The sequence below is a fragment of the Triturus cristatus genome, chromosome 9, assembly GCF_964204655.1.
Source record: "Triturus cristatus chromosome 9, aTriCri1.1, whole genome shotgun sequence".
Lineage (NCBI taxonomy): Eukaryota > Metazoa > Chordata > Amphibia > Caudata > Salamandridae > Triturus > Triturus cristatus.
This window is the reverse complement of record NC_140592.1, coordinates 179,923,650-179,943,986: the sequence shown is the minus strand read 5'-3', so window position 1 is coordinate 179,943,986 and position 20,337 is coordinate 179,923,650. Positions and strand designations below refer to the sequence as shown.

At 40.5% G+C, this 20,337-nt stretch overlaps 1 protein-coding gene across 1 annotated transcript in view; it reads right to left on the bottom strand.

Annotated features, from left to right (window-relative positions):
• ADAMTS9 (ADAM metallopeptidase with thrombospondin type 1 motif 9) overlaps positions 1-20,337 on the bottom strand; it is an 876,266-nt gene that overhangs the window by 345,047 nt on the left and 510,882 nt on the right. The window contains exons 26-28 of the mRNA XM_085624697.1: positions 19,851-20,129; positions 11,446-11,607; positions 11,127-11,303 (exon numbers count right to left, since the gene is read on the bottom strand). Coding sequence (XP_085480823.1) covers positions 11,127-11,303; positions 11,446-11,607; positions 19,851-20,129 — 618 coding nt within the window. The remainder of the gene's footprint in view (positions 1-11,126; positions 11,304-11,445; positions 11,608-19,850; positions 20,130-20,337) is intronic.

The window sequence follows — 20,337 nt, the reverse complement described above, 5'->3', positions numbered from 1 at the left end:
CTGCCGCTCTCCCTCGTTGGGCGTGCGGCCCTGTTCAAAATGATGTCTCTTCCCCGGTTCCTCTACGCGCTGCAGAATACTTTGGATTGGGTGCCGGCCAACTACTTTCGGGTGTTCGAAGGCCTCCAACGAGCTTTGCTGTGGGACGGGCGGCCGCGAATAGCTATTGCAAAGTTGACGCTCCCATGGTACGATGGGGGTATTGCGCTTCCAGACATCCGACGGTACTATTGGGCCACCCAGCTGAGTGCGATTAATCATGGGTTTTATGGCCCGGCCCTCAGCCCTGGGTATGCCATGGACAGGTGATTGCTGCGTGGTGGTAACTATTACAGGGCGTTGTATTCGCGGTCCCTGGACTCGTCCCTCACGGGGCCCACTGGTGTGGCGGTGCGTGTGTGGAAGATGGCAACTGACTCGCTGGGCTGGAAGGATAGGCTCACACTCGCTACCCCGCTGTTTGAATCTGAGAGATTGGGTAGGCTTTGGCACACAAAAGGCTTTGACAAATGGGACTTGATCGGCATCTCCAGGGTCGGAGATGTCCTGATTAAGGGGAGGGTGAAGTCCTTTGAAGAGTTGCAGAAGGAGTATGAACTGGGGCCATCTGAGTTTTTCCGCTATATTCAGGTGCGTCACGCCCTCCGATCAGTCCTCATAGAGGGTGAGAAGGTGCCTGAGTCCTCTCCTTTGGAGGACCGGGTCCTTGATGGTCATATGCCCGAGAGCACGATCTCGCTCATCTATAAGAAACTGATAAACGTCCGGGCGGATATGCTTCTGGGGTTGAGGGACCAGTGGTCTAGGGATGGCCTCGAGTTGGATGACGAGGATTGGCAGTCTGCTGTTTCCTCTCCTAAGGAGGTTGCGATCCCGTCGCGTCTGAGGCTGGTGCAGCTTAAAATACTGCATCGAGTGTACGTGACGGGGCCAAGGTTGGTTCACATGGGATTCTCGGAGGACGGCCTATGCAGGAGGGGATGTGGTATGGTGGGTACTTTCCTGCATATCATTTGGGAATGTGGTGTCATCACGGAATTCTGGCGGAGAGTCCATGCAGTGATGGGGAGGTGACGGGCATTGCTATGCAGCCGGAAGCGCGGTGTTGTCTCCTGAATGTCTGGGGGCCCACTGATCACAATGCGGCGCAGACCCAATGGGTGACTCTGGGCAACATGGTCGCTAAGAGAGATATAGCGCGATTGTGGGGATCCGTGGGCCCCCCCACATTGACCGCGTGGAAAGAAAATATGGACTGGAGTATGCTAAGGGAGAAGACGGTATATTGCGCTAGAGGCCGCCCTCGGAAGTGGCACGCCATCTGGGGGCGGTGGAACCAATACAGGGGGGGAATTTGTCTTGCCCCTGATCTGGATCCCCCCGAGGAACAGCTTTCCTCCTAACCTTCTTTCCAGCTCAGTATGGTTAATGGACTTCTTTGGCCCCTGCTGTCCCCCTTCTTCCTCTTTTCATGGTACTGTAAATGGTAGATTATTGGGGTCCTGCCTCCCCTGGGGGGCTATCACCATGGGCATTCAGTGTTCTTGCCTTGCTGGGGGTTGTTGTGTGTTTTGTGTTTATTTAAAAAATGGAATCTTTGCACTCCTCCTTCACTGTACTGTGGACGCGTCTCTGTTCCTCTTTACCGAAGCTGCCGAACCTCCGGGTTGTCGGCTGAATAGCTGTGTCCAGACTTTTGAAAATAAAGGTTTTAAAAAAAAAAAAAAAAAGAAGTATGAGTGCTACTATGATGGTATTAGCCAGGATTTTTCTTATTTCCTCTGTGGTTACAATCCTACAAATGCCTACACAACACCAGACCCAAATACCTCAACGACAGAATAAACATCCACGTAACGAAAAGAAACTTCCGATCTGCCAACCTCGCACTAGCTGAAACCCCGTGCATCCACAGAGCCAGAGCAGGCGGAAGATCGTAGACATCAGACGCGCCCCCTCCCTAAACACCTTCAGGAAGGCTCTCAAGACCTGGCTCTTTGGCTGAACGGAGCTGCGTCACCCCCCTCAGCGGCTTGAGACCCTAACGTGTGAGTAGCACGCTTACAATTCCCTGATTGATTGATTGTTTGATTGACAATCGGTGCAGATTCAGTGCTGTGATAGCTTCTGAACCCGAACTGGGAATGATCCAGAGTATGATTATGATTTCAAAAGGATGATAATGCCAGATTCATCACTTTCTCTATAATTGTTACTGGCATCAGAAGTTGGTAGATGGGACGATAACTGCTGGGTTCCTGAGTATTAAGCATGGGTTTGTGTAAGGGGTAGTACCTAGGCTTTTTTCAACGTTGAAGGAAAATATCAAGTTCTAAATATCTCATTGATGATGCTCGTAAGATATGGATCAATTGTCTCTGGGATCACAAGTATTATTGCTGAAAGACAAGGATCAGATGGAGAACCTAATTTTACTGATTCTATTAGGTTAGTTACTTGTTCAATCGAAAGGTGTGTGAATTCATTTAGAGTCTCTATGATTTTTGGGAGTTTTGCATCATTAGCAGCATCATGCATGGCTGGCTTATTTAAGGAGAGTTCATTATAGACCTCTTTAACTTTGATTAAAAATAATTTGCAAATTTATCCGAAAAAACGTGATCGACACCTGTAGTATTTTTATTCTTAAAATTAACTAATGTATTGACTGCCTGAAAAAGGGTTTTGACTGAGTTTTTTGATGATTCAATTTAATCCACATAAAAGGTAAGATTCTCTGCTTGGATCGTAGCTTTATAATCCCTGATGCTTTGTTTGTATTTGTCCCTTTTATTGATATCAGTTTTTTCTCCATTGTTGTTTTTGTCGTTGACAAAGCTGTTTTTGCAGTCTTAATTTGTCGGAAAACCGGGGAACTGAGGTTTTCCTTCTATGGTGACTGTGCATTTTTAGGGGGCCAATTGGTCTACTGCTGACCCAACCCAATTTGTGTATTTTAACGTTGCTAGGTCACTTGTGAGAACTGTTGGGTTCCTAATGGACAAGTTACTTACCTTTGGTAATGCCTTATCTGACTATTCACTTTAAACTATGGGTGTTACAGAAAGTGTTCCTATATTAAATTACTCAAAGAGGGCATGTACAGTTGTGGTTCTAGTCTTTTCTAATTTGGACTATGCCAGCGCTGCTTACCTAATTTGAGAAAGTGCCATCTCCAGTGCCTTCAGTGGATGCAAAATCATGCTGTACATCTGCATAATAGACTGTGGACTTCTCATATCTTATATCTCACATGCCAGAACTTTTATGGATCTGCCCCTTTTAGAAAGGGACGACGCCTGCTATTGTGTACTTATTGAGAAACCATGGTGTAGCAGAATAAATTACATTGTTCAAGGTAAGAGTTTTGTTGCAAACTAACCACAAATGACGTATTGGAAGGGATGGAAAGTGTTATAATTGATCACTGGCTTTATGTAACTTTTTGATCATTTAATTTATAAGGGAACAAAAAAAAGGTACTGTGCTGTCCAACTACAGTACCAGTCCCCGTATGTTAACCAACTGTACAGGATTTTTCTCTGGCACCTGCTCACAGTTGCTCTCAGTTGGCCCCCAAATGAAAAAACTCTTGACTTCAGTTCGGATCCTTAACATCTAGACCAGGCAGTCCCAAAAGGGCCTAGGTATTTTGGTGGTTTAAACCACAAAAAGGTATACTTTCACTTGGGAAGTGTACCCTCATAAGAAGAATTGTAAGTGCTTTGAAAGGTATAATGTATTCTTGAAGCTATCACTGTAACCAATATGTTCTCCCTGAGTATGTACAGAGTAGGTACTTAATTGGATATCACAGGACAATGAATATTTCAGAAAGAATCAAAAAGATGTAGTGTACTCGCATGGCTGGGTGATGAGAGGCAAACCATGCTTAGAGACCAGTTGGAATTCATTGTTCTCTTCCCATGCTTCCTAATGGAAGCTGCAATAATAGACTGCGTTTGTGTATTTATGAAAAGACTGTTTAAAAAATATGGTTGTGGTGACTTCCAGCTAGCATGTTAAAATACTGCTATCAATATAGAGTTTTGACTGGAATAGGATGGCCCTTAGCTCGCAGCTCCCTAAAAACTAAAAATTAATGATATAAACCCTTATAAAGTCAAAGTTTAGTCCTTACGGATCACCGGTGATATAGTCTAGCTGACCCTTCTCTAATAGTCCATGACTGCTCCTAGTTTTCTCCCCCCCTCCCTGGTTTGATCTTTTATTCGGCAAACACCTGTTACCTTACACACAACTGCAGTAAAGATAATTATAAATGTCAAGATTGATTCTACCTGACTGAAAACATGTGCTTAATGATATTGTGATCCAATACTGATATGTAACGAAAGAACTAACAAATGCCAATAAAAATAAGTTTCAAAAAAAAAAGTCAAAGTTTAGTCTATACTTGTGATTAAAGACTTGATTTAGAGTTTCATGCACAGATCTCATGTCCAGCTTATTACAAGAGTATTATATCCTAATGTACTTGTATTAAGGGGGGGATCAACTTTCAGTCATGTTTGTGGTGGAGTGTAAGTCGCCAAACTCTAAATTTTTAAAGACAGTATGTGCTAAATAACAATGGAGAAAAAGTTAAAAATAATGTAAATAAAGTGAACATTTATTTTTACACTATAAATTTGCATTATAAATTTCATTTCGGACATCTGACAAAAATATCAACATTTGAAAAACCGTACAGAATAAACCACTTTCAGATCATGTAATACAGTTTCCTTTTGTAGGACGTTCTCAAATTCATGTTATAAAGTATTCAAAGATAAAATGCATTTCAACTTTTATTTAGTAAATAACTCAAAGTAATTCATAATGCATAACAACAAAAACACTTACAGTTACATTCTACTTGTCTTCCATTGTCACTCTTAAACATGAACATTAAACATATGATGCAACAGTTATATAAAATTAAATAACAGCATTGGAAAAATAAATAAGCTTTATTACATAAATACAAAAATTCATGATGCTGAAAATATACAGCCAATACTATACTATACTCTGTTGTACGGGCACCCTATTAAAATAGATGAAGCCCAACCAGCTATTCTGTATGTGATAAATGTCGGAGGTAATGGCTGGTCAGAATTCAATATTTCTAATAAACAGGTTTTTCTGCTACTCAGTAGTAGCACACTGTAATATCGAAACGAGGTAGATCAATACTTATCATAGTTTACTAGATAAAAGTATAATGTATTCCCCTTGTCAATAAAATAAAATCTGAAAATTCTGTCCCACTGAAATGACTCTGAACAAGTTAAGTTCAGAGCAACCTATGAGACTTTACTGTATAATGAAAAACTCTCAATATAAGGAAGGCAGCTGAGGCTGCGCTCTCATTTCTAGGTGGGGTTATAGAGATGTTCCTCCATTGGAAATGGTATCAGATATTGGGATCAAAATATAGTCTGACAAAAGTATGGTGCTCTAAAAATAAATTTCACAAATATCGCTCCACTGAAGTTTGTAATAGAAAATCTAAATACAATGGAGCATTATTCTAGTAAGTGATATTTAGGCTAATTTATTTACTTCGAAATATATCTTTGTTATAAGTATTCTGACACACAAGCCCTAAATTGATGGCTGCACACAACTGAAAGTGTTCAGCATAACACATCTACAGCAGGTGGAATTCATACAACGTCCATACATACTGCTCACAGGCAGTACACTATTTTTTAATGAGGGCTGCTTGATTAATCATCTAGTATTACTGCCCATTTGGCTCTCAAATTGTCATAAATGATTAGTGAGCTCAAAACCTCATTGGCAAAGTTTTTCCCATGTGATTTTTCAGTTAGCAGTTCTATCATTTCAAATCAAGGATAGTTGCAGTATGAAAACAAAGTAGTCAAAGTCCTTTTATAAAGTCTCCTGCGGGCGTTGTGAAATAACTAACTCTAAAGCCAAAGAGGCTGCATTTCTCTCCTTCAAAAAATGGGCATCAATCTTCATCAAAACATCTAATTCTTTAAATTAACCTTTTGCATTTCCCAGCATCTGGTTGCACTATGTCCCATGCTTATGATAATACACAAAACAATGAAAAATATTTAGCGTTCATCAATGGAGAAGCTTAACACTAAGGGGCTGATTACAATGGTGTAATGATCGCCACCGCCGTGCCGGCGGTGACGACCGTTACGCCATCGTTACGTGAATTACCCACCGCCATATTACGATGACGGTGGGTATTGCGGCGGACATAAAGTCCGTCCGCCGCTTTTGCACCGGTCGGCAATCGTTATGATTGCCGTCCGGGCGGAGCTGGGGCTCAAATATGGTGGCGTGCCTAGCAGGCACCGCCACCCATATTAGGATGTTGAGATTTCAAGGCCTTTTTCATGGCGGCGATGCCGCCATGGAAAGGCTGGCGGGGATTTGCTTTGGGGGCCCATTGTGGGCCCTCGGGGGGGGGTGGAGGGTGCATTTGGGGGGTACCTGTCCATGCACAAGGTGGCAGGCACGGCGCGGTGCCTGCCACGTTGTGCATCGAAATGCACAACATGGCATTTTACCATTGCGGCGGGTGCTGCAGCCAGCAGCACCCGCCGCAATGTTAAAATGCTAGATGCGACCGCCGCGGTCGCATCATGATCAGGAGTGCGGGACCACCGCATGGCAGGCGGGCGGTCCCGTTCCCGCTAGGATGGCGGGCGGACTCAGGTCCACCTGCCATCCTAATAGGCCCCTTAGTGTGAAAGCTTGATTGCACTAATTAACTTAGTTCAACTGACCTGGGACACACTACAGAAAGCAGACCCGATACGTGCAATTTCGTATTTTCCAAGACATTATCAGGATTGGCTTGTCATTTTGAAGGCGCAAATCCAGATTTATGTACACCAGCTATTAAATATAAGGAGTCACTACACCTATTAAAAAATTCAGCATTTATTAATTTGTGCACTTCACAGCATAAAGATACGTCTCTTAATAAACAGTTATGTCCTCCATTATCTCTCTCTGTGACAGGCACCAGGAAAACATCTGGCTTTTCTAATGAGATTGCCATTGCCACAACTTTACAGGGGATGCCCCTCCCAGGAAAGGTATGGCATAATCTTTTCATGAGTGAGTTTATATAAATGTGTTTTTTGTACGTATTGCTGGAGAGGTCCACTACTATTGACTTTTTCCATCTCCTGAAGGACAAAATGATTCTTTATGAATTCTGAAGTATTTGAAGTATGGTATTTGGAATGGAGCAATACAAGTAATCAGGACTGGGTCAGGGATTCTAATAACATTATTGTATATTCACGGGCTACTGAATTTTCCATTATTAGATACATCTCACATCCGTAAACATTCCCGTATCTGGACAGCAGCAGCAATGTCAGCCTAGCATTTGCAGCTTATTTTCTTTAAAGATTGTGTCAGGTAGGACAATGGTGATGCTTTCCACTTTAAGATGACTGATTTCTCTAACAGTTCACCATATTTCATAGTAAACGCTTCTCATTTGCTAAAGAAGGGGATTCACACGCATTGGTGAGTGAATACATAGTCTTCATGCCATGGCTGCAAATGACAGAATATTTTTAAAATTTTAAGCATAGTGGATGTTTTCACAAATTCATAGTAATCTGTCTTGGATGCTACTCACAAAAATGATTTATTTCAGAAGTGCTGGACACCATGTTAGGTCAAGCCCAACTGTTATGATAGGAGTGCAGTGTCACTTAACACTTGGTTACAACATACACTACGGTCTGATATTTTTCTAGTCTTGTGAACGTGCAAAGTAAGTGTTGCATAAAGTGACTATGATTATAGGTAAAGCAATACATGACATTGCCATTTATACTTGGCAATGGGCAAATGATTACGGAGTTGCATCATTGACACTGCCCTCCATGAGGGTATGTCAAACAGTCTAGTTAGTCAAACTTCAGGGGTGTATCTTTCAACATAGCGCCATGTAAAAGCAGATCCACTAGTCACAAAAAAACAATGACAAATGACGTGGAATGAATTTACACATTTGATGTCCAAAGAAACGATTTAACTACCTTTGAATATCATTGCATGCTTCTTGGTATGGATTTAACGTTATTTGACTCACATTACCTTGAGCCAAAGTGGCACAGAAATTCAAACTTCGGGAAAAATTCTGATTCTAACGGCTCCATACTCCATAACTTAGTTGTGATAATTACAACTTCCAAATGTACAGAAACATAACTCTGCCACTGGTGGCCCGTCCAGGAAATGATGTCCCAATTCTATTATTTATTAAAGAACATCTAGACAAGTTTAATGAATAATAAAATCGGGACTATTTGATTCTCAGAATGAATCCTAAAAGTCACTGAATTTAAATAGGCAAGTACATTGTGATCTTCCATCATTGTTCTTCACACGAAGTGTTGCATTCTAGTGTTGCTCCAATGCATGCTGTTCACATTGCATTTGCAGGAACAATATCTTCTGGTTGCCTTATCCAAAATTTACCAATCTACCAACACAGATTACAGGAAAAGACCAGGCATGTATATTCCTTGACCTAACAAGCTCCCGTCTAAGAGATACGGGTATGTGTTCTATTTTTAAAGAGCAGGACTTTTTACTTTTTGCATAATTGTTTAGCTCCTACCACACTGCAGATGAGCTTGATTTGCATATTGTCATTTTCTCTCAGGCAATGAGGAATATTAAAGCTCCATTCATCTAGAAAAATATCTAGAGAAATGTTGAATGTCCTTGCTCTTCATACAATATCATAAAAGAAACTTATGTTTGGTCATCACCACCACCTATTTCTGTATTATTTTATTTTCTAAAAGGTGTTCCACACGTTTATTATCCCGCCAGTGGGTTGTTCATAGTTATGCTCTATACCCCATGTCCCATGAAAGCAAAAGCTGGTCCACTTCAAGACAGACAAAATAATTAGCATGGATGATTGTTCATTTTTCGCATGTTGGTAGGCCTTCCAATATGTCATGGTCAATGCCTATGACCAATTCAGTAGTGAATATGTTTAGACTTTTAGAACTGTAAATGGAGTGACCACCCACTACATGGATACAGTAGGACTGTTTAACCAATTCACCAGGACACATTTTTTTCTCTCCCAATTATTGTCTATATCAAGGGTCAAAATAAACACCTAGGGCACCACAAGACCCACCTACCATCCTCCAAGCAACTCCAGCACAGGCTACCTAGTTTCCACAACACTTTTCTAGTTTACCAAATTTAAATGAACTAACTTTCCCAAACCACCTATAACAGCCACTACAAGAAAAATTGTTATGACAATGTAATAGACGCGTTCTCAATCCTAGCTGTCACAAAACGGCATCAAAACAATTTTCTCAGGAATTAAAACAGCATTGAAGGCATTCCTTAAATGAGCATACATTTATGGAAAGATTCCCGTATGTTATCAATTATCTCAATCTGACATACTTGTACACGTAGCACATTTTACTGTCTTGACTTTAACCCCAAATTCTTACTTTACAAATGCTCCGTCTGAAAATCTTGAAAACTAAATAACACCTACCTATAAGGTTGAACACGAACCAACACGTTCAGATTTACTACCAATGTGTGAAAACAAGCTCTAATAAAAGGTTCTTAATTGCAAGTGACATGCTTGCAGTGCCCTAGATCATTTATAAGAGGGGACATTGGAGGCATGGGATCTCTATCACCCTATCAGTCAATGAATGAAAGTTATACTCACTGACTATGTTTCTAGCTCTAGAAGAATGTTCCCAACAACTTTGTAATATATGCAGGAAAAAAAATCATTGGGTAAGCCAAAGTTTACCTCATGTAGACTAGTGGTCCAATTTACACAAAGGTAATTCACAAATTCCTGCAAACGGGTTTACTGACTTCTACTGCAAACTTGTTAAAGCGTGCAGTGAAGAGATCACTCAGCCAAGCAGCACTAATAAGATACACGATTTCCAAAATGCACATCACTGTATAATCTAACGGACAGTTCTCTGCAGGTGCAAATAACATTTCAAAATGGGATCTGTCATTGAACACTCACTGTAATTATGCCATAAAAGCATGCTTTGCGAAACACAAAAGTAACAGTCTTTCTATATTTGAGAATGCAACATTCAGGCACGTTCCAAACGATAGCAGCATTTTTCTGTTAAAGACTGGAAGAATACTTCTGCTCTGAATGATCTCTCAGTATTAACTTAATATATTATCACCTCAATGTACTTTCCCTTGTAATGATGAAGACATGAGGTACCATTTACTAATCCGCAGTCATATGGCTTTTGGCGTAATTCACTGAGGTATGTTTATAGATTATGAGAATATACAGGAACAGCACCAGAAATCATCAATTAAGTGAAAACCTCACTACATGATTTTTAGCACATCTAATCATAAACTCCATATATAACAAATGCATTTGATATAAAGTGCTTTGGAATCACATACCAAAATAAACCCATAGACTAAATTGATTTAAAAAGTACAACGAGGTTTTACATTTAATTGCACACCATTTTAACTTGGTATATAAATGGTGTTGGTTATATTTCTAAAGACCTATAGAAACAAAGTCAAACCGACTTCAAAAGCACCTTTTAAATACCGAAATGTTTCACTGAATGAGGACAACTTGCCCAACCAACAACATTCTCCATAATAAGCTTTTTGCAGAGAATGTGAGTCATATGCTACCACTGATACATCAAATATTAACAAATAAATATAAGCTAATGCTTATAAACCATAAATTGTACTTACTATATATATATATATCCAATGTGAAGAATTTGAAAATGGTTCCCGAAAACATCACAAAATCAACCAGAGCCTAGATTTGAAATGAGTAGAGTTTACACATTCTGATAAAATGTTGCCGATGTGTAGGCAATAGAATGTGCTTTTTGAATTCAAGAACTTCCAATCCAAACTGGGCTTGTTCAGACTGTGTGTTCTCATTTTCTACACATTTTAAATACTCTTTAAGTGCAGTGTTTTAAAACAACACAAAACATGGAAGACACTAAATTACTGCTTTGTCTTTGACCATGGTATGCTTTCAGTATGACTCAGCAGTAATCTATTGACATAGATATAAATAGTTATGGTCGTACCGAACTCCACGGACTAGTGTTCCAGAGAGCATCATGGTGGCATTTCTGCGTGTTGCATTGGTCTCGGTCAGGTGGTTTGTCAAGCACTTCACAACTCAGGTCATTAAATCTTTCACCATTAGGACGTTGGCAAACTACAAGTCTTGTCCGTGTTCCTCCTCCGCATTTCTTTGTACACTAGAAAAAAAAATGTTCCAAAATTTGTAGAGGTCATCATCTTAAGATGTCAGCATCCAATATGATTTAATGTTTCAATTTCCTCACGGGACAGCATTGACAATTTAGTAAATGGAAATAAATCAAAGGTAAGTAGCATTACCTCTCCCCAGTTGCCATAAACCCACTCTGGACAGGGACCAGATTCACAGGATCTTTGTTCAGCAGATTTGGATCTTTCATCACAGTTGACAGCAGGATACCCATTTTCATCCTGGCACACTACTACACGCCGTTGGAATCCACCAGCACATGTGCTGGAACACTGTAAAAAAGCAAGCAGTCAGCCAATGCTTCATACAAAGATCACAATAGAATTATCAGGAAATGACAGTGCAAGGCATATTTAGATTCTCAACAGGAATATATACATAAAAGAAAAGCTCATGAATCTCTTTACATTTATGATAATCTGTCATGACTGCAGTTGTGAATCATTATGTGTGCCTTTTATGTAATACTTGGATGAAAAACAACATTTAATTACGTAGCAATAGAACAGTCCATATGCAGCCTCAGAAAGAGAGAATCCAACGTAAACCAACAACTTTACAGTTACGTACATAATTAGGTTTGTGGGGGTTCAAATCTTTCAACAATTCTTTCTAGTATTCAAAATATTAAGCTTAGAATAAGACTCATTTGATATGGATAACTTCTATAATAATGGAGCACAGCTAAATATTTAGAGCTGGTATACATTAGCTACTTGAAAGAAAAAGAGATCTCAGAACAAGTAAATCCCACATACGTTGTGCATTATTGCATGAAGGCGTGGTATGCAAACCGATTAATTGTACTTAGGGGCCTACAAACCAAGATGTGAGAACACCACTATCTGTTGTATGGCAGATGCAGCCATGCCATTGACAATGAGACCAAAATCGAATGCCTGGTTTGCAAAGTCGCTCTGCACTCCTACCTCAGTGTCCTGCCCATCAGGTCTTTTACAACTATCGTGCAACGGGATGATATCTTGCATGAGGTGAAGCTTTGGGAATGAAGGGATATACCTTTGTAAATTCAGGAAGAGTGTGACTAAGAATACTGAAATTATTGCAGTAGGAGAATAACATATCACTACTTTTATGCCTAGTTTCCTCCTTTCCCCAACATGTAGTGACATTTTAGGTTCAGCAGCGAGGGCTAAAATGGATCAGGTGAGCATTGTCTTGGCCACATAGCATAAAGTCCCATTATTGGGGTCTATGAAGTGCTTTCTGGAAACTTGTCGGGTAATCTAGAATTTGTATGCCCTACACCTCATAGTTGAAACATTATTTTGCTAAACGGACCACCTAAATGCAAGAGGCAATAGGGCCAACTGCCATCATAGAACACAAGGCTGACTGAGTTCAATAAAATACCTAGTGCTCGCTAAGATTCTGACCTATTCTCCATTGGCTGTTGTGAGGGATAGCCTTCATGAATTGGAGCCTTTTGAAATGACTGAAGCTATGGCTTTGAATGACTTACTGAGAATGCCGAAGAATGTTGATAATGTTTCACTGGGAGCAGGTAGCACAGAGAGTCTAGAAGGATTGGATGGACTGTCTCAGCCACTAACTCTGTAGTGAACAAATGAAGGTTCTGATGTAATTTTCTCATTCACAACTTAGTGTTGTGCAATTTACACACTGAGTAGAGGCCGGTGCAAGTCAGAGCGGTGAGGTGGGGCGATGTTGATAGATGATGAAATAGGGAAAATTAAATTAAAAAAATAGATCCTATTCCGCGGTATGTCGACATCCCACACAATACGCATACCTGCACTGGCCGCTGCTGACCATAATTGCAGTTACAAATCATGGACACATTACATTGTGAATCCAATTAGGACACCTCTTTTACGTCCCTCCAATCTGCGATTTGTAAAGGATCACATAAAGCCCTTTTACAGTAGTAAACCCATACGTTTGTGAATTTCAGGATTTGTGGCTGCAAAACCGATTTGTACAAGAGGCCCTAAGTACCACTATAACCGATATTTTGCCACAGATTTGCCGAGTTCGGAAAAGAATATAATTCATCCAGTAGATATATTGTGCACATAGATTGTGAATAATATTTTTCTGTGTAGGTCCATGGGGCAGACCACTGGCGTTTTCTAGTGGTCTGGGGAGAGCATCTGTTTTCTGTAAGGTGGAGGAGAGGGAATGGAGAGGCAATGTTAGAATTTGTAATATAAAACGTTTATAAATTGAAGGAACAAGAAACAATTTGTGATGTAATAGGCGAATCAAGCCTGAACTGGGGACTGTGCCATCTGACCATTGGTATAAATGTGACACAGAACTCCACAATTTCAATCAGACATTTCACACTTTTGCTGCACTGTTTGGCTTTCTGAGGCATCGGTTTAAAGTCACATTCTTTCCATATTCTATTGGCAGTCTTAGTTAAGTTTACATCCAGTATCTCGTGGCAACCTGAGTGACTCTACAAGGTGTATCTGAGAAACAGGGTTCAGAGCAATAGTTGAGAAGGGCATGGCTCCTAGTGACTCTAAATAAGAACGAGGCTTGTCTGTAATGGATTTTAACAGTTCCTTGCAACTGAACTGGTGGGGGCAACGGCTTTTATTATGAGCTTACTGTTTCTATGATATTGAGTGGAATGCCTGGAACACTCTGCTGGTACTCACTGGATGCAGCTAGGCTACATGTTTGCTCTAACTAGTGTTTCCATGACTAAAGCTCTATGTACATCTCCATTGCTAATTTTATTTTTTATACGGTATCACATATAGTAAAAATGCAGAGCTGGAGGCTTAGAGTGTTGTGTTTCTTCAGTTTGGATACTCTGGTACAAGAACTATTTGAATAATTTGGTGCAAGACACATTTAAATGTGTTTTAGGACAAAACATACATTTACTGTAGGACCTATGCTAGAAAGCAGTGTGTCTTCTATTGGTGTGAAGCAGTCACTGAAAGAGCTTGTTCAACTTCCACTGGAAAATTCATGATTAATGGACTGTAGTCAAGGCAACATCACTGACTATTGGGCTTATAGTCTATCTTGCTGGACAGAGCCCACAAGAACGGAACCTATTTCACTGCTAAATTCAGGATGTCACTCTTGTATACCTTACCTCACAGCATCACTAAAAGAAAGTTACTGATGGAGCATTGTCAAATCTATTGTAGCACCCTCAAATAAAACCAGAGGTGTAAGGTAGTGACCCACTACCTAAGAAGGAAGTGAAACAATTATTGCAGACTCGAATTAGGCCCGTTCTCGTTATAAGGTAGGAAATTTGATATAAAAAAACATGGTGGATGCTGAAGACTCTGACTTAGATGTATTCTGTTTCAGTATTGATACGTCTTCATTTAAAACAGGTAGTTGGAAATCTCATGTTTTAGAGATTCAACTTGGGTCAACCTAAATGTCCCGCAGTCTTTGGAAAAACTTTACATTAGGAGTTTGCAGATTGTCTTTCCCCAGACCCACGTAGTGTTAATGTCTACCCAGAACTGCTGTATTAGAATAAAATCTTACAACATCAAATCATCTAGTTCCAGGAGGATTTGGAACTCTGTCGGTTTTAGGAGCAGGAATTCTCTTTTATACATATTCCTGTGCCTAAATAGGGGCCAGTCTTGGCTCCCCATTAATGTTGATTGTTGCCAAACTAGGTTCACTCCTGGTCACGTTTACCTGAGATGTGTGGTGAGGTGAGGTGATACATTTGAAAACAAATTGATGAACTAAAATTCAAGTCATGGTTCACAAATAAGATGTCTATTTTGAAAGATGTTACCAGAGCAAGACGCAACACTACTATCTCTGTTTTTGTAAGACATGCAGAATTATTACTGAAGACCGGCCTTCCTTACATCTGAAATTCTGTGGGGTGAACCAACTATGGAATTTGACACTGAAGTGCAAGGTACATGTGGAGAAATAAAACGAAATGCCTTCTACCACAATGTGTAAAACTGGATGGCAGTAGAATTTCCATCTACATGAGATACTTGTAGACAGGGCTTAGAAGCATGTAAAAAAAGTGCATGCTTCTTTGGCCTCACAATGTAGCACTGTCAAGTCAATCCTTATTGTAAATTTGGTACAGCAGACAAATATTACTTACTAAACAGACATTTAAAAATGAACACAATACTGCATTACATCAAAACCGTATTGCTACACCCAAATAATACACAAATGTGTGACCTAAGACAACACAGAAGCTTAAATATGAAAAAATGTTTCTAGCAACAACTGTTTTATTGGCTGATGCTGTGGTGGTATGGTGGTTGGTGGGTGGTGTGGTACGAAATTCCGCACAGGAGCTGTAGGTGACTATGAAGAGCATTCACTGGTCCGAAGTTATATCCCCCTTCTGGAGAATCTATAACGTGATGCATTCCCTGACAGGTGTTGAGTGGTTGGGACATGTGTGGAATGTCACTGCTTGTGTTTTGGGCACTTTTGCTGATGCTGCCGTGGAAGCAGCCTCTAGTGTATGACTTGGCTGACTGACATTCCTGAAAGGGCTACTCTAGTTGGTATGATGGTCTTTGTGATGAGCCTTTTGCTTGTGCTGAGACTCAAACTTTTGTGACTGGTTTTAGAGTGCTCCCAGTGTCAGTGCCTTTTTTTAAGGTCTCGCTATCGACAGTTTCAGCAGTCTGTCACAGCCAGAATGGTATACAATACTACAGAGAGTGAACCCTTGCTCATAATTAGATGCCAATCTCAGTTTCCTTGTTTTTATTGGTCGCTTTCCTTCTTTTTCTGTGTTTGTTCTATCCCTGGAGCACAGCTCTTTTACCCTTACTTTGATTGGTTGACTACTATGTGTGCATCCTTCACTGTTGATGACACAGAACATATGTGTGTTATTTTGTTCATGTTTCATTAATTGTTTAGCATTCCATGGGAGTGCACCATTTTGTTTTCAGAGCACATTTACTTTAATCTCGGACTCCCATTTCGTCTCTCCAATTTTGCCTTCCCCCTCAGTTCTTCTTGGCAGCACACCACATAGTGACCCTTCTCATGCACTGGTGTAGAACCTAGTACAACATTGTGTTCCATAATTTTGTAACATGGCTGCCATCTTGAAAGTACAGTTACAAATGTCTTCACTACTTCTATACTTTTAACATAGTCACTCAGACATTGGTCAAGCCGATTACATTGTTCGCTGAACATTGGCAAGAGAAACTGATTTGCTTTGCCAGTGCTTGTATTTTTCTCCAGCATGAAGTTGACTTGTGGGCCGAAATGTTATTCACCATCACAGGGCAAAGCACCTCATGAAGGAATGTGGCACTCAAATAAAGCATGATGGTGCAGTACGATACAGATTTTTGTCTCACGGGAGGCAGTATCAGCAGCATTGATGTTAGAAATTATTTTGCTCTCTTAGACAATTTCTTTCCCTTTATTCCTATATGTCTAAAGAAGGTTCTTGAAAAGCCCCTCCATTTCTTCCACTACTGCCCATCATACTTTGAGGGCAAGCAGACAGAGTTGGTGATTTGCCATTGCAAGGCAGCTCCCACAGCAACCCGCTTACCCTCCCAGCACTGATCTTGTTGTTTTTTTCATCGGGTGGCGGGGCATCCCTCATAGCCTGCATGAATTTTCTTTTTGGAACTTTGTGGATGACAAGAGAACTGGTTGGGATAGGACTGTGAAAGAAGAATGGATTTTGCAGACCGGCTGTGTATTAGACACCACTCTGGCCTTGACCGTGCCCTCGAATTTCTCAGTGAGCTTTTCAGCTTGCTCTTAAGCATGGACCAGAATGGCACATACTGCTTTGCTTTCAAGCGGGTCTTAATATTGAAGTCATCTTCCTACACATTAAGTTTCAGCATGTGGTGGTTTGCTGTATGTTACAACTGTGTGCTGGACAGTTGTATCGTCAGGCAGAGAGGGATTGTTGTGCTATGTCTCCAAGGATGAGTCATCGGGAGAGTCAATGTTGCAATTGTCATGTCTGGGCATTACGTCACCATTGGGTTTTGGGCAGTCTGCAGAGGGGTTCTGGTCTAAGTCTGTATGAATACGTGGGCCTTTGATGGTGAGCGCACAGAGGATGATGTAGCTGGTGGTGCGGGCTTCTTCTTTGGTATGGGCTAGGCCCTAAGCTCCTCTGAAATTGCCTCCTCATAGGTGAGGCAATGTTTTTTAACGTGTGGCTGGCCTGTTAGAGGTGGGTGTGCAAGGATATGGCTGGAGACTGGGTCTTGATGCTTGTCTTTGTCTTTGGCAGGGAAGAGGTTGATTGGACTCGAGCATGAGGCTGGCTTTAATGCCAACTACAAGGTTGATCTCAGTGCTGAGAAGGGCTGTGCAGGCCCTCATACACAAATTCTCGTTATATCACTCTTTGATGGTGGTTTGGGTGTCCAGGCATGGCATTCTTGCAGCCATTACTTGCCTGGAGTTGAATCTCTGTTTGAGGTCGATCTCTGTAGGAAAGATTCCAGATGGCCCACACCATTAGCTGTCTAGGTTCCTTCAACTTCTTAAATGCCCTGTCCAGATGATAGCTCTAGAGAACCTTGGCACAGCATTCTTAATGTGCCCATTATCTATCCCATCGGTGCTAACAAGGCTTTACAGGGCAGATAGGGGACTTGTCATGGTTCTTCAGGTGGCAGAGATTACAGATCCGATGCTGGTCTGACCATGAGAACTTGTATTTAGAGCTGGGGCAGAAGTTATAAGGTGTTTTATCCATTCACTTGTCCTACACATGTCACTCCTGTCCAACCTTATCCCAGGATTCACTGCACAATTCAGCACTGAGACATTCAGTGGTACTACTAGATCCTCGCATGTTGAAAGTCAGTGTTTTCTTGTCCAACATCAACGTATTTGGTTTTTGTACCTTGACAGTACTGGAGCACAGGAAGATATGATCGAACCTGATGGCAATAAAATGCATTCTATGGGGGAGTCAGTGCCCTGGTGCATTTTGAAGTTTGCGGTCGGTGTAAGCAGTCACCTCGAAAATGAAAACTCGAAGAAAAACCACTTGCACCATCTAAGTTCAGCACTAAATGGCAGAAGTGTGTACATGTGAAAAACAGAAGCACATCCTACATACAATCTTATAGTTCAATGCATTTAGTGTACAATACAAAATTTGAATTGAGAAGAAAAGCTTAAACATAATTTAAAATATACAATTGACCGTTCAAATTTGCAAGGTACTGTTCCCATGACTTATTAATTTGTGCCTAGATAAAAACCAAATCCCTTGTTAAAAAGCTCATTAAATTTGGTTTATGTCAATAATATATTGATATATCACATTCTATTGTTTCTCAAAATGTTTAGAACGACCCATTTTTTGGAACGACAATCTTTTGCAAACCCCCTACCTGTAATGAGCATGAGAGAGGCGATTTTTTGATGTAACTAAAGCACCGTGTAGTAGCACACTGTCATTTATAGACAGCACATTTTTCACTGAAATGGCCACTAAATTTGCACAGGCATACAGTTTTAGTGATAAAACTAAATAGCACACAGATGATAATATGTGGAAATCGGGTTTCTGTGAATATTTATCATTTGTGAATTACCAAGTAAAGTGTCCTGATTTGTTTCAATCCTATTAAAATCTCTGTTTCTATCACACTTCAGAATTACAAAAAAAATATGTGGTTCATTTTTGCTTTCCTAACTGCTGAATAAATACAGTTCATTTACAGGAATTTCCATTTTGCTGGGAGCTACAAAAACATTATACAGCTTCTCCTTTCACACCCCTTGTACTCCATTAATATTGTCACATAATTCACTTTTACAAACTCCTCTCACTTGCAGTCAGAGAAAGAAAAGTACACAGAAACCCCCAGGTTAAAATAATCAGCAACTTGTCAGAAGTCATAGCCTGACATCATTTGACCTCTGTCTTTGAAGCACCGGCAAATGTGATAAGATAAACACAGGATTTAAAGGAATCTTTCTTTATGTATTGCTCTCCCAATCCATCAAAAATTGGGTCCCGACCCACATTTTGGGAAGCACTGCTCTAAAACATTGTGTGATTGAGTCATGTGTAATTCATTCTTCATAATTTCCTCCAGCAAGTCCATTACTAATTGAGGTTAGGAGATGCCTCCTATTATTAGGACTGTTCGTTCTATTAACTGGATGGTCAAAAAAAGTTATATTGGCCCAATAAACTGATCAGGCAGCATTATAATTTAGTAATTCTGGCACACACTGCATTGTTTGCTCATCAACCATTTAAATTAGACAAACTTCACAGTACGGGTGCTGCAAGCTGGAATCCCAGTTTCAAGTAAAAATGTATTGCAACAAAAGGCTCAAGACAAACACAATAGAAAAAACGATCCTTGGCCCCTACCACAGAGATGACATCTATTAGGTCCACATTCTCCAACAGGTGGTAGTGTTATTACATACTCACAGTGGAAGGATTACAACTGCCATATTAACTGCCCCTAGTTTCTAAGTAACAAGGTGGGTCATAGCTACGAAAACACATGAAAATAGGAAAAGAATCACTTACCGCGCCCCAAGGGCCTACTCTCCACTGGTTGCCCCCTGCCAGAGGCGAGCGGCCTGTGTTTCGGTTTGGACTAGATCGTACTCGATGATCCACATGTGGGGAAGAATGAATAGTTCTGCCATAGTCCTGGTTTGGGTGATGGCAGGGAGACATAGAGCACTCCTGCTCCGTTGCTGGAAGACCATCTGGATCACACTCACTTGCTTCAACAATCTGATCACTGTAGTTTATGCAATCCACTTGTCGGGTTGCCTTACCTTGACCACATGTTACTGAACACTGAAAATAAAATTATTTTATCAGAATCATTTAAAGCGCTATTTCTCAAATAAAACATAAAATCGTTTGATCGTTGATGGTTCAATTATTAACCGAGCAAGCATGATATTTCACTTTAAAATGAAGAAAAGATTAAATTAATTTAAGAACTATAACACATTTTAATTGATTTACTCAAATACAACAATGAACATTTACAATTTGCTTC